This window comes from Elephantulus edwardii, unplaced genomic scaffold (assembly GCF_000299155.1).
Source record: "Elephantulus edwardii isolate Elephantulus edwardi_28Jun2011 unplaced genomic scaffold, EleEdw1.0 scaffold00012, whole genome shotgun sequence".
NCBI classification, from domain to species: Eukaryota; Metazoa; Chordata; class Mammalia; order Macroscelidea; family Macroscelididae; genus Elephantulus; species Elephantulus edwardii.
This window is the reverse complement of record NW_006399762.1, coordinates 23,290,672-23,305,580: the sequence shown is the minus strand read 5'-3', so window position 1 is coordinate 23,305,580 and position 14,909 is coordinate 23,290,672. Positions and strand designations below refer to the sequence as shown.

At 38.4% G+C, this 14,909-nt stretch overlaps 1 protein-coding gene across 1 annotated transcript in view; it reads left to right on the top strand.

Moving 5' to 3' along the window:
• EGF (epidermal growth factor) overlaps positions 1–14,909 on the top strand; it is a 193,244-nt gene that overhangs the window by 73,737 nt on the left and 104,598 nt on the right. The window contains 2 exon segments of the mRNA XM_006903614.1: positions 304–528; positions 1,385–1,587. Of these exon segments, the coding sequence (XP_006903676.1) occupies positions 304–528; positions 1,385–1,587 (428 nt within the window).

Sequence of the window (14,909 nt, the reverse complement as noted above, 5' to 3'; positions counted from 1 at the left end):
ATGACACTATATTATGTAATAGAAACAATATATTTTTAATTTAGGATATATATCTACATCACTCTATATATATAATTGTCCCTACTCCGTCATTTGGGAAACTCTATGAAGGGAGGCACTCTCTTGTTTAGGAAACCACCACATGAGGCATAAAAATAGGGGAATAAATACTTGTTGAGATAAATTTTCATTCAAAAGACTCAACCTGGTCCTGGAAAGACAAGTAGGAAGCACTGAGACTCTGAGAAAGCACAATGTGAGTGGCTCTACAATTTTACGTCTGTGTGATGTGTTTGTCCTTAGGTTTATATTTTGGTCTTCAGAGATGAGTGGCAGTCTTCACCGAGTCAATCTCAACGGTGCCAATCACAAGATGCTGGTAGAGACACAAAACAAAATAACAGCTATGTCATTGGATATTCTCAGTAAACGGCTCTTTTGGATTCAGCACAACCAAGAAGGAGATGATCATATTGGTTCATGTGATTACAATGGCGGCTCTGTGCACCTTAGCAAAAATCTTTCACAGTAAGTTTTACTTTTGGTGTGAAATAAAACAACTGTCACGTGAAACATATGTGTTAAGTCAGTTTCATTTCCATGTATCAGTATTTTTTAATAAATTCATTTACTTGGGCACAGTTATTTAGGTCCCAGACTTATCATTTATTAGTTGAGTTACTGGGTAGATCCCACCAATTCTCTCATCCTTAATTTTCATTTGTGTAGGAAATAAATACTACCTATTTCTTGGGGTTATTGTGATGATCAAGTAAAAGAAAGCAAATAAAAAGAATTAGCAAAAACATCTTTGCATATGTTGATAGCAGTTATAACTTTGGAGTAACCATGTACACTGTATATAATTTATGCAGGAGAAAGATAGGCAATCTCTTCTCATGCAATTTATGGTTTCTGAAGATCTACTGGAAGGCCCGCTGTATATTGGTTCCAACTTGACATAACATAACAACAACAAAACAAAACACATACAAATTATAATTTTATGTTATCAAAGCACCTATCTTTGATTTTTAATTGTAATTATGCCAGCAACTAACTCCTTAACATTGCATGAGAAGGAATTAATAAAATGAGAACTTGAAAAAATCAGAAATTGATTTCTTATTTTCTTGTATTTTTTCCCCATTAATTTGATGACTAGCAGAAGAATTGAGGCAATGGGTTTGGAGCCAGCCATTCTACTCTGCTAGTTCAGATTATAACTATATAAATAAATCTTTCACATGCGTTTTAAATTAAAAACAATTAAAAATTGGTAATTAAAATCCAAACAAGAAATTGAAATGACATGAAATATTAATGAGCATTAGAACAAATGCCTTGCCATTTTCTATTTTGTTTCCCCTTGTTATTTTTTTAGGCACAATTTGTTGGCAATATCTATTTTTGGTGAACATATCTTCTATACAACATTGAAAAAGAAAGCAATTTGGATAGCCAGCAAACACACTGGGAAGAATATGGTTAAAATTAATCTCAACTTATCCTTTGTACCACCGGATGATATGAAAGTGGTGCATCCACTTGTCCAGCCCAAGGCAAAGGGTGATACTGGGAAGTCTGGTGAGTTTTCTTTGACTGAAGAGGGCCTGGGATGAAGTCCACATGCTCCCAGAGAACATTCAAGGGCTATCATTGATTTTCCACTGTCTCCTTTCCAGTTTTCAATGTATTGCCCCTTTATTTCCATTTACCTCCTAAATATATCCAGATATTCACTTCTCTCCTATTTCACCACCATCATAGTCCAAACACTAGCATTTCCTGTGTGGTTTATTGTAGCCACTTCTCTGAGAGTTCTCTACAGAAACAGAATAATAAGATATACGGTATGTATGAGTGAGTAAACACTCAATATGGTTTGTAAATTTTTCTCTAATAAAAGAAAAATTTTGAAAGGTATATAACTACTCTCATTGCTGTCAAGTTGGAACCAATTGATACTCCATTGGGTTCCTGAAGATATAAATCACATGGGTGGGAATTGCTCATCTTTCTCCCTTGGCATGAGTTGTTGGTCTATTTAAATGGCCAGAGAGATCTAGCTTTTGGGTTATCAGCGAAGCTCTCTGTGGACTATGCCACAGTGCTCCCTAAGTCAAATGATTAAACATGTGTAACCATGAAAGTCTTGTATTTGACCAAACACCTGGTCATCATAGCCTAGCTAAATTGACATATAAAATTAACCATCATCTATTTCCTCTCTCACTTTTAAATAACAACTAGATCTTGTCACCTTCTTACTTAAAATCTGTTACTTTGCATTTGAATTAAAATTCATCTTCTAGTGTATTCATCAAGATTTGATCAACCTGATCTAGTATTCTTTTGCCCTTACCCTTGCTGATATCTAAGACAAGTCTTTCCACTGTTGGCATGCCAAACACCTTCTTCATGCCCTGAAGATTCTGCACTTACTCTTGTCTTTGTTTGGATTTTGTTGGTTTTGTTTTGAATTTAAAAGACATGTTTTCAAATAGGCCTTCTCTGATACTCTAATTAAATTACACTATCAGTGCATACTTTTTCCTCTCAGTATATATATTCATTGAATTAATCAAAGAGTATTTATTTCTCATTGCCATAGAGTTGGAATTAAGTTATAGATTTGATGAAAATCACTTCAGTTAGTTTTCAAAGGCAGTAAATCACATGGTAAGAGATTGTCCATCTCCCTTGGAGCCTCAAACCACTTGTCTTTGGGTTGGTAGCACAGCTCCCAATTCTCTAATTCCTTTCTAATTACTTCTCTGACTTTAGTATAAGTGTGATGTTAACAACAACCTGCATTATGCAGATTACACAGCCCTGCTTCCTGAAACTGAGGAGGACCTGAAGCACTTGCTGTAGAAAGTCAGGGACTGTATGGATTGAAGCTCAACATCAAGAAAACAAAGATTCTCACCACTGGGCTAATTGGCAGCATCATGATAGATGGTGAAGAGATTAAGATTGTTAACACCTTTCGTTTGCTTGGCTCCACAACTAACACTTTTGAAATTAAAAGACGAATTGCATTGGGAAAGTCTGCTGTCAGAGACCTCTCCAGAGTACTGAAGAACAACAATGCCAGTCTGGAGACTAAGGTGTTCCTGATCCAGGTCAAAGTCTTCACAATTACTTGCTATGTATGCATCAGAGAGCAGGACAGCGACTACAGATGAAAGGAGAATTGATGCCTTTGAGCTGTGGTGCTGGAGAAGAATATTGGATATACCATGGACTGCTAGGAGAACAAACAGGTTCATCCTAGAGAGAGTGAAACCAGGCTGCTTCTTAGAGGCAAAGATTCTGAAACTTTGTCTGACATACTTTGGGCATGTTGCAAAGTGGGACCAGTTCTTGGAGAAGCACATCATACTAGGGAGGATGAAGGGACAACACAAGAGAAGAAGACCCTCAATGAGATGGATTGATTGTTATTGGGGTAATGCATACGGGTATGTCAGATACAATAAAGTTGGCACAGGATAGAGCAAGGTGCAGAATTGCTGGACATAGGCTCACTATGAGTCACAAGTGACTCAACAGCATGTAACAGCTTTTCAACCATGAACACATGGTTTGTACCTAATTTTCAAGAGCACTGTTACTATGGACATCAGAAACTACGTTTAAATTGATAATGTCCCATGGAGTAGCAATTTTTCACCTCGAGTTTAGGGCTTAGCATATAGATAAAATATGTAAGTATTTCCTGGGAACTAGCCTAGAAATTTATCAGATTCTCAAAGTCCCCAGTACTCTTCAAACTGAGACACCGCTTCTCTGGAGAGTGAGTAGTGTTCGCTGACTAGCACGTCTCCAGATTTAGAGAGCAGCGCTTTGAATTATAATGTATTTAGTGGTGAGAGTACTTCACTACTAAATGATATATTTTCAAATTTTTTTATTTATACTAGTTTATTTACCAAATTTTAATACATTGGTATATTTTTATCATAAAACACAAATATTTCAACAAATAATAGATCAAGTAATGTACACTTCCTTGAAAAATAACTATCATTTATCAAAGTATGTTTTGCAAGTCACTAGTTTTATGGGGTTTAGTGATTTCTATATCTCTTTCTCCCATTTCTGTCCATTTTGGAACTGACTCACAGCTGAACCCTCACTGGGTTTTCTGAAGGCTGTAAATGGCACAGAAGGAGAATGACAATCTTTCTTGGAAGCACTCACGGATTTGAACCACCAGAAGGATGTTGCCTTTAGGTTAGCAGTGCAACTCTGAGAAGTGAATTATGCACAACCTGCAGAGCTAAATGATTTAGTTTGAATATGCACTACATGTAGATGTTTATGCAATAATCAGAATGCGCTCAAACTTACTAGTGCTTACTTATGAATCTGTAGTGAACCATTTCCTACACATTATCACCACAATGGCACGTGAAACTGTTCATTACCAACTGGGAAGTAAGCTCCTATGTTTATCTTGTTTTCTGGATACTCTTGCATTCAGGGTTTGTACATTTGAAAGAGGCTTTGATTTCTGTAGGAAAGTACTGTGGAATTAAGAGAGAGATAGATGTCAGCCATGTGTAGAAGAAGAATCTTTTATGTGCTAAAAAACAAAACAAAACCCAAACAAAAAACAAACCCATGAAATCGTTTCACTATGTATTAGTCAGGAAGCACAAATAAATCTGTGTTTGCCTTGCTTACTGGGTAAATCAACACTGATTATTGTGGAAAGCGAAACAAACCTTTCAGGGTCAAGTGATTTGGTATTGTGTGATAAAGTCAAGTTAAACTGGGTTTTTACTCAAGTGATTTTTCAGAACTCCTCATGTGATCCATGCATTGATAATCTCCCCGGGCGAGATAATCTGTGACATTTCCTATTTTATTTTCTAGGCAACAGTCTGAGTGACTCCCAAATATATTATATCCAGACCAGACCTTTCTGTTGTGTTCTGTTCTTGTGTGCACTCAAGTCAGAGCCATTTCATAGCCGACCCTCCAGCAGGTTTTTGTTGTTACTGTTGTTGACTGCCGTTGAGTCGATTATGACTCAGTGACTCCATGAACAAAAGACCTAATACCTTTTTGAAACTATCATCATTTCTCCAAGTTCATAGAGTTTCTAGAGGCATGTAGTTTAGGAAGTTGATGCCACTCCTGCTTCCAAACCTATTTTACAACTGGGAGCTCCACTAAACACTGTCCACATTGGGAAACCATGATGGCATTTGACACCTCAGTGGCACAAGGTTCTGCGTCACAGCAAACCCTGATTACTTCAGTACAGCAAACTGGCAAAGAGTGATGTACAAAGTAAAAGAATGTTTCTCCAAAATATAACAACAGTAGTCTCACTTAGCAGTGGTAAAGTGTCATCAGGTCGAATGTGACTCATAGCGACCCTACAAACAAAAGACCTGAATTTTTTCTATAAATAACGTTATTTCTTTATGTTGATAGAGTTAATAGAGTTTCCAGAGGAATCTGGTGTAGGAAGTGGATGCTGCTCCTGCTTCCAAACCTGAATCAGTCTGGAAGCTCCTCCAAACACTGTTCATGATGGGTAACTATCATGCCTTTGGAACATGCCTCCAGGAACTCTGTGAACTTTGATAAATGTCGATAGTTGTAGAGGGGCTTCAGGCCTTTTGTTCATAGGTTGCTATGAGTCGTGCTCGACTCAAAGGCAATCAGCAACTCCAACATGGTACAGTGTTGTGCTCAACTGGAAAGCCATCAACAACAACCACAGCAACTCCAAGTTATTCATTACAGCAAATAGACAAACTGCTATACCACTTAAAAAGACTCTTAATGCCAGTGTTAATAAATTTGGCCTGAGGGCCCTACAGAATTTTAAAGACTCACCCAACAAATGCTGTTGACTATGATAAACCAAGTATTCCCTCTGCCCTTGGGTTCTTGTTGGCTAAAACGGGCAAGCAGAAGTTCAGCCAGCTGACACCCACTTGTGGAGGAAGAAAAACCCATAGCACAAATCAAACACAAACCAACACAAACCCAAAAACTTTCCTTACATGACCCTCATCAAGACACGAAGAATGTCAGCAGGTTTTTAGAGGCAGTAAATCGCAAAGAAGAGATTTCTCTTAATTTTCCCATGGAGCATTGGGGGATTTGAACTATGTGCCTTTGAGATTGCAGCACAACTTCTTACTACTAGTTGCCATGATCTGTAGCACGGTTGAAAGGCAGAGAAAAAGGATTTAAAATATTAAGGATTTACTCATAAATAGATATGAGAACAACCAGGCCAAAGGAGGTATTTATAAAGGCAAGACCACATATGTCACAGGAAGATTTCCTGGTTAAAGTGGGGTTTGATGTGGCTCATTGTTCAGCTCCAAGTAGTTACTTGCTGTACCTTTGCTGTTGGTTCCCCACCTCCGATCCCCATTCTGAACAGTTTCCTACAGCGCAGTCAGTCATTCTGGACCTTCCTCTGGCCAGAGATGCTCCCAGCCTTGTACCTTCCAGGCTCAGTTGTGTGTAATAGGAAACTCAGAATATATAAACTTAGGTTAAGTGAATATTGCTTTATAAATATTCATGTATGTAAATGCATTCTGGACATTCCTGCTTTGATTTCTTTAAAGCCTTAAAAGACAAAAGTAAATGAGCGTTCACCTCTGACCCTCTCTACCTGATTTCCCTGAGGTAGTCCTGCCCTAGGTAAGAGCACGGGTGGTCTAATCCATTGAGAGTTGTGCTAGTTAGAAAAAAGGTGGCATCTCTCTCATGCTTCAGATGTGTCAGTAGTTCCACTGGAGAAAGATGGGAAATCTTTTCTGGTGCCATTTGTGACCTCCAAAAACCTGCTGGAGGGTCCACTCTGACTCGATTGTCACTTAACAGCAATGATTTGAGTCCTCCCTAAGTGAAAAGCACTCTCACCCTTGGGCCTCCTGAGGCAGAAGTCTAAGAGTCCCGTCATCTCTCTCTCTCACCTTCACCCTACTGATGAACTCTGTTAGCCTACTGATAAGAAACTGAGCTAAAATCCCAAAGGCATGCGGTTCTAATCCACTAGCTGATCTGCTGGAGAAGGATGGACAGTCTCCTCCTGTGTGATTTACTGTCTCTGAAAACCCACTGGAGGGTCAGCTATGGGTCAGTCCTGAAGGTACAGAACAACAACAAATAACAGTCTTACCACAGGATCCTCCTCCTCAGGGCTTCATCCCTATTATCCTGTCTCCATTTTCCGTGCTCAAGAGGGAATAACCCTTCAAAACCAAAAACTTGATTTTGCTCCTCCTTCAGTTTTCTACTGCCAACAATTTGATTAAAGTTCTGTCTCTTTAACTGCATTTATAAGGCTATCTTCTCATTTCTCAATTTCATCTCTCACCATTTTTGTGCTATAAACTCATTATCAATTAAACAGTTCCAACAGGAACCTGTTCAGTTCACCATTGGTTACACTTGGTTTAGGAAAATAAGACCTTAAGTAAATTTCCATAAGATTAATTTTATATCCCAGTAACATGCACTTGTGGTACATTAAAAAAGTAAGAAAATAATATATGTGGGAGTGTTGTTGCATGATTGGAAAACATAAAAAATATTATTTACTGCTCACATAAAGTATTTTATAAAACTTCAAAAATATTTTGTCTGTATTTGTAAAATATACATACATTAGAGATGGTCAAGCGTGTTTTCAGGGAAATGAAGGATATCTATTATTCAACAGTGGGTGAAATACTTAGCATTCATCCCACAGCCTAAGTATCACTAAATTTCTCTAATTTTGTGATAGCTGCCTCCACTTGCTTATTGAAATACTTAATGTAGATAAAACTGCCCAGGCAGGATTCTGATTCATTGGGATGGTGTTTTTCTTAGAGTATCTCTCTACAATATATTATCATACAACCTTGGTTATTTGGAAACCTTTAAAAATAATTATCCTAGATAGATGAGTATTTACTTAAATGTAACTTCCTATTACCAAGTTAAATGTCCAAAGCTTGTTCTCTTTCATGAAAATATTTGTACTGTGTCTGAGGTGGGTAATATTAGCATACCTTTCTAAAACCATTTATTTGTTGTTATTGACATAGTCTGGGAACTCTGTTAGCCTAGTGGTAAAAAGTTGTACTATCAACCCAAAGGCATTGGTTCAAATCTATCACCTAACTGCTAGGCCAGAAAAAGAGAGACAATCTCCTCCCCTGCAATTTAGAACCTCTGAAAACCTGATGGTAGGTCAGCTATGAGTTAGTTCTGACCCAAAGGCACACAACAAAAACAACACTGACAGTTTCTTGACACCTAAATCGACATTTACGAGTAGATACTCCATTGTGGCCAAGTAGAGAACTGGACTGTAGCAAAGCTGATGGTATAAGTTGAATAATGATGTCTCCACTGCTAATAACTGACATATATAGATATATCAATCCTTATTTCTGGACCTGTAAATACGAACCAGAAACTAGAAATAAGAGTTGTGCTATACTAATGGGGTCATATGTTAAAATATAGTAAAGGTTGAAGATCGGCGTTAAATCTAATCACCTCTTGTTATAAAATGGGTACAGAGAGAGTAAGACAGCAACCTCTCAGGAATCCCAAGGAATGCAAAAGGGCATTGAGGATTGCTTGCAGATGCCAGAAGTTAAGATGGAGCCTTACAGGAGGACCTACATGGTTGGGATCCTGATTTGGACTTCTAGCCTCCCAAACCAAGAAAATAAACTTCCATTCCTTAAAGCCACTCACTAGTGGTATATTAAGGGAGCTCTGGTGGCCTAGTGATGAGAAACTGTTCACTGCAATCCCAAAGTCATGCTCTTTGAATTCACTAGCCACTCCACAGGAGAAGGATAGGAAATCTCCTCTGCAAACCCATTATGAGTGCAGCTTGATGGCACACAACAATGGTGGTATAGTAGGTAGGGAGTAGCATTACTGACTCAGAGGCCTCCTGTGTGGTTTACAACCTCAGAAACCTTTGGAGAGTTAGTTATGGGTTGGTTCTGACTCGACTGCACTGAGTTTGAGTAGTTTATCCTATCTGTTATAGTAGCTGTAGGAAACTAAAGGTATTCAGTTTAGAATACAGGTTTGCCCTGACACGAATGACTGCATTTGAAATGAAATTTACCTTTATAGTTTTTCTGTCTACCTGTTTGTTACCAGCTCTTTTTCTTCTAGTTTCCATGTGTCTGGCTGTCATTTATCTTCTGTTTTCTAATCTGAAACTTTTTTTGCTTTTAATTTGTTAGGAAAAACAAATCACTTATTGTGTAGAATTTTCTACATTCTGGAAATGATTATTACTTAACATGTCTTGATATATCCTGTATTTCCAGTAAACTGGCAGTGTAAGTCTAGAAGCCTGGTTAGATTCAGGTTTCCACTGTTTGCAAGAATACTTTATAGGTAGTTCGGCATGGTATACTTCTTGTTACATTTCATGTGAAGGGATGTCTGGTGTCTTGGTCTCACTTATATAGTGATGTTCAAGATTAATCAATAGGATCAGATGCCAGCCTGGTTTAGCCGTTATAAATGTTCCCATTATCTTGTCTAATGCTTTCAGAAGCTACTGATTGTGCATATCTACCTTGGAGCCAGAATGTACCTAAGAATCGAGCATAGTAAGCCTTTGTCTCAAATCTTTCGAAATGTTATCAGGAAGGGCCATTCTCTGGAGAAAGACATTATTCTTAATAGAATGTCAGCAAAAAGAGGAAGATCCTTGATGAAATGGATTGACAACAAAGGGCTCAGACACAGCAATGATTTCAAAGTTGAAACGGGGCGGGTTCCTGTTTTGTTGTCATTGGAACTGACTCAATGGCACTCAACGGCACTTAACAAGAAGATTTTTGTTGCTTAGATATTCCTTTTTATTATTATAGGAACAACTCACTAATTCACTCAGTGCCAGCTATAAATGTTAATGGAAGGGGATTGTCCATTTTTCCCCCCAAGGAGCTTTTGGTGTACTTGAACTTTCAGAAGTACACAACCTTTTGATTAGCAGTGCAACTTGCCACAGACTATATCACAGAGCCCCTTTTAAAGGCCCCCATCTAATAGAAACCCTGTTTTAAGGCTTGTAGTCTGTATTGAAAAGGTGACAAATAGGTTCGGTTCACCTGCTGCCTTTAAGGAATTGACATTGATGGCTTGAATGCAATGTTGACATTGTGATGAGGCTCAGCAAGAAGGAATACTAGTGTCAAATAGCCACTCATGCTTTGGGGATATTAGTGGGTGAAGGTGAGAGTTATGGCAATGGAAGTAGAGACGCACCTACTTTGTATTTTCCATCTTCTTATTATGAGTTGACCACATTTGTCAGACACGGATATGAAACTGAGATTGAGAGCTGACCTGGAGAGCTTTTCCACAATTATATTTATATGTATTCAGAGCCATTGTTCAAAAGGGTCACTGTGAGTCGTAGTTAATTCTATGGCACACAACATGAAATATCTATCTATCTGTATTTCTGTCACTCAGAGGCTGTTGGTTTGTGTACTTTGAAACTCAGAAGACTTTAGATGGCTAAGGTTAAAAAAATAACTGAATTCCACTAAATGATTTTTCCTTACTTTTTGAAAGACTAATACAAGGACTTTTTCTATTTTTTCTCCCAAACAAGGACTTTTTTTATTGCTTCTTTGCATTTCTATTAACAGAGAAGAATGTCCTGGTACAGTATGCAGATTAGGGCATTTAAAGCATATTCAGGCAATCATTAAGAGAACTAATGAGGAAGATAATATATGAAACAGAATAATAGCTGTAGATTTATATATTATGCATATAAAATACTATGTTACATATATTTATGTGTATTCACACAGACATATTTTTATGTACTCACACAGACAGCCTTACACACACACACACACACACACACACACACACACACACGAAAAGAAAACTTGAGATAGGGTGTTGTTTCTTAATCTGCAAAATGGGAATATGGTATTTATTCTGTATGCCTCAATGACTTGTTGAGTACCGTGCAGTCATAACCAACCCATAGCTGACTCTAGCAGGTTTTCAGTGGCAATTAGTTACTCAAGAGGAGATGCCTTTCTTTCACAGCGCAGCTAGTGGAATTGAACAGCTTGCATTCAAGATTGCAGCACAGGTTCTTACCACTAGGCCACAGGGGGGGAAATCAAAGGCGATCATGTAAATGCTTTATTATTGTTATTGATTGCCTTCGAGTCAAGCACGACTCATAACGACCCTATGAACAAAAGGCCTGAAGCCCCTCTACAACTATAGGCATTTGTAAAAGTTCATAGAGTTTCTGGAGGCAAGTTGTTTAGGAAGTGGATGACACTCCTGTTAAAGGCACTATTAAAAGTTTTCCATTGTTAAGTACTGAATCTGAGAAGTGTTTCAGAAACATAGCAGAGGGTCATCATGAATTGGCTTGATGACAGAGGATGGATTTAGTTACAAGAACGATGAAGTGAAAAGATTTAATTGGAAGGAACCAAAAAGACTGTCTTACACTGAATGTGAGGCTGAACAAAATATCATCAGTTTAGAAAAGCAGGATAGGGGGATTCTATTTGCATTATTTCAAAATTGAGCCAAGATAAAGCTTGTGTATATACTTGTCTGTCGTGTTAGTTGCCTCTGTGTTAGGCAGTTATTGAGGGTGAGGAGAATGGCGGACATTACACTCCAAGATTAAGGTTTTTAATTTGATCTCAAAGGTAATTAAGCCTCACTGATGCTTTCTGAGAAGGAGGGTTATCTGAGGTCACCAGCAGCATTCTGAGCTCTACTTTGGCTTATTTGAAGCTAAAGAACAGCAAGAGGATTAGGGAGATTAAAAAAAAATTACCCTCAATCCTCTGTGTTTTGCCACTTCCTAAAGTGACCTTTTAAAGGGTTTAGTTTCTGAATTCAGGTCACATAATGAGCATAATAGGCATCTCCATACCTTTTCAACCTGTATGTAGAATAGATAATCCAGGAGGCTGGGCTTTATGAGGAGAAGTGTGGTGTCAGGATTGGTGGAAGATCTATCAACAATCTGTGTTATGCAGTTGACGCAACCCTGCTTGCTGAAACTGAGGAGGACCTCAAGTGCTTGCTGCAGAGGGTCAAGGACTGCAGCCTCCAATATGGATTGAGGCTCAATGTCAAGAAGACAAAGATTCTTACCACCGGACCAATTGGCAGCATCAAAGTAGATGGTGAAGAGATTGAGATTGTTAACAACTTTAGCCGGCTTGGCTCCACAGTCAACACTCTTGGTACCAGCAGCCAGGAAATTAAAAGACATATTGTGATGGGAAAGCCTGCTGTGAGTGACCGCTCCAAAGTACTGAAGAGCAATGGTGTCACTCTGAAGACTAAAATGAGTTTGATACAGGCCATGGTCTTTGCTATCACTTGTTATGCATCAGAGAGTTGGACAATGACTAGGGAGGATAGAAGGAGAATTGATGCCTTTGAGCTGTGCTGCTGGAGAAGAGTATTGAGTGTACTATGGACTGCTAGGAAAACAAACAGATTCATCAATGAGAGGGTTAAACCAGGCTGCTCCTTGGAGGAAAGGATTCTGGGGCTTCATCTGACATACTTTGGACATGTTGTAGGGAGGGACCAGTCTTTGGAGAGGGACATCATGCTTGGGAGGATGGAGGGATGGCACAGGAGGGGAAGACCCTCTGAGGTGGATTGATTCAGTGACTGGGATAATTGGGATGGGTGTGTCGGAGGCAGTGCAAATGGCACAGACAGAGCAGGGTTTAGGGCTGTTGTACATAGGGCTATGAGTTGCAAGCGACTTGACGGCACATAACAACAACAACAACAACTATGAGCATAACCATCCAGAGGAGAATGATTACTTTCTTGTCTTTGTTCATTATTAAGAAGTAACTTGTTTTTGTTGTGCCGTCAAGTCGCCTGCGACTCACAACAGGTAAAAGGCATCAATTCTCCTTCTATCCTCCCTGGTCATTGTCTGACTCTCTGATGCAATGACCATGGCCTTAGTCTCCAGAGTGACACCATTGCTCTTCAGTACTTTGAAGAGGTCTCTAACAGCAGGATTTTCCATCGCAGTGTGTCTTTTAATTTCCTGGCCACTGGTGCCAAAAGTGTTGACTGTGGAATCTCTTCGCCATCCATCCTGATGCTGCCGATCGTCCCAGTGGTGACAAAGAAGTAACTTACACTGTCAATAATTAGTGTTAAAACAACCAGCAGCATGGGCTCTGAGCTGGCATAATCTGACAGATTGAGCTCTAACTTTGAGATAGACTGGGCACTCAATCAAAAACCAAGCTGGGAAAACAGAATAATAGCTGTGGATTTATATATTACAAGTATAAAATACTATGTTACGTATATTTATGCATATTCACACAGGCATATTTATGTGTATTCACACAGACAACCTTACACACACACACACACACACACACACACACACACACACGCACACATGGGTATGATCAAGTCACAGTTGTATGTGTGTAAGCTTAAGACAATGTAGCTGCAAATGCCGTTTTTGGTGGTGATGCCTGACTTGTCTATTGCATACATCTTTTGGTACAGGCACCATGCTAGGTTCTAATGGATTATAAGCAAGTGTAAGTTGCATGCCTTAGCCTCAGGAATTCCTTAATTAATAGTATATATTATATATAATACAGTATATATATGTATATATATATACATATACATGTATACATACACATACATATATATACTATAAAAGCTCTGGTGGTCTATGCTAAGGAAGTGCACTGCCAATCTGAAGGTACATGGTTCAAATTTGCTTCATGTTGGAAAGATGGACAGTCTTCTGTGAAATTTGCTGCCTCTGAAAATCTGCTGGAGGGTCAGCTATTAATTGGTTCCAATTCAATGGTACATAACAACCATATGAATATACATAAAGAATATATACAATATATCTAAATAATAATGTTGATAATGACAATGATTAAGAAGAAATCTGAGTAGAAGTACCAGTGTGAGGCTATGAGGGCCTAAACTAATACAGTGGTAGAAAGGTATGAAAAAAAAAATTGGAGCTTGGACAAAAGTGGGACACTTTCTAAACTCTGTATAAAATGGTTTTCTTCATTAGTCAGTGTGTGTCTCTGTTAACAGACTATAACCAGTTAAGTTTTGAGGTGCTTAGCACAAATCCCAGAGATTATCCATTTACTACAGTCCCTAGTTTCACAGAGGAAAATCATTGAGGCAAAAAAAAAAAGATAAGGCAAACTTCTGTAAAGGAGAGAATTAAGACAAAAACTTGGTTTTTCTGATTCTTAGCCAAGGATTCTCTATCATGCTGAATTTGGAAGGAATTATCAAAAAGATCTTTGTAGAATATAAGCTTTCACATACGCACACAATTTTTGTCACTTCACAAAAGTAGTAGTTTTCTAGTGCTGGTAAAACACTGACTCAGACTTCTTTTTTTAAAATAAAAAATTTTTCTTTTACTTTGTACTTTTTAGTGTTTTTCTGTGATCTCAGTGAAAGCTTGCAAAACAGATTAATATCCTATTCAAAGTGCATATTTTTATGATATTGATTACAATTCTCACATTTTATGATCATCACTCTTCCCAGAATCTTTGTTGGGTCCTGTTTCCAGTCAGTATCTCCCTTTTCCCTTTGTATCATCTGACCTCCATGCCTGGAAAAATACTGCCCTTGTGATCTTGTGTAGTTGATTGTTCTAAGATCTATCTACTTTTCTGGTGGTATTATTCACTTGGAGGGCAACTAGAAGACAGTTCCAATTTGATGGCAATGAGGCAATGAGTCATTGTTTGGCCACAAGTTATGCCAAAGGGTTAGTTCAGTTCCAGGCTCAAAGGGCAGCTAAAGGTTCTGATCTCAGAGCTTCTCCCAGCATCTCTCCAACACTAAGC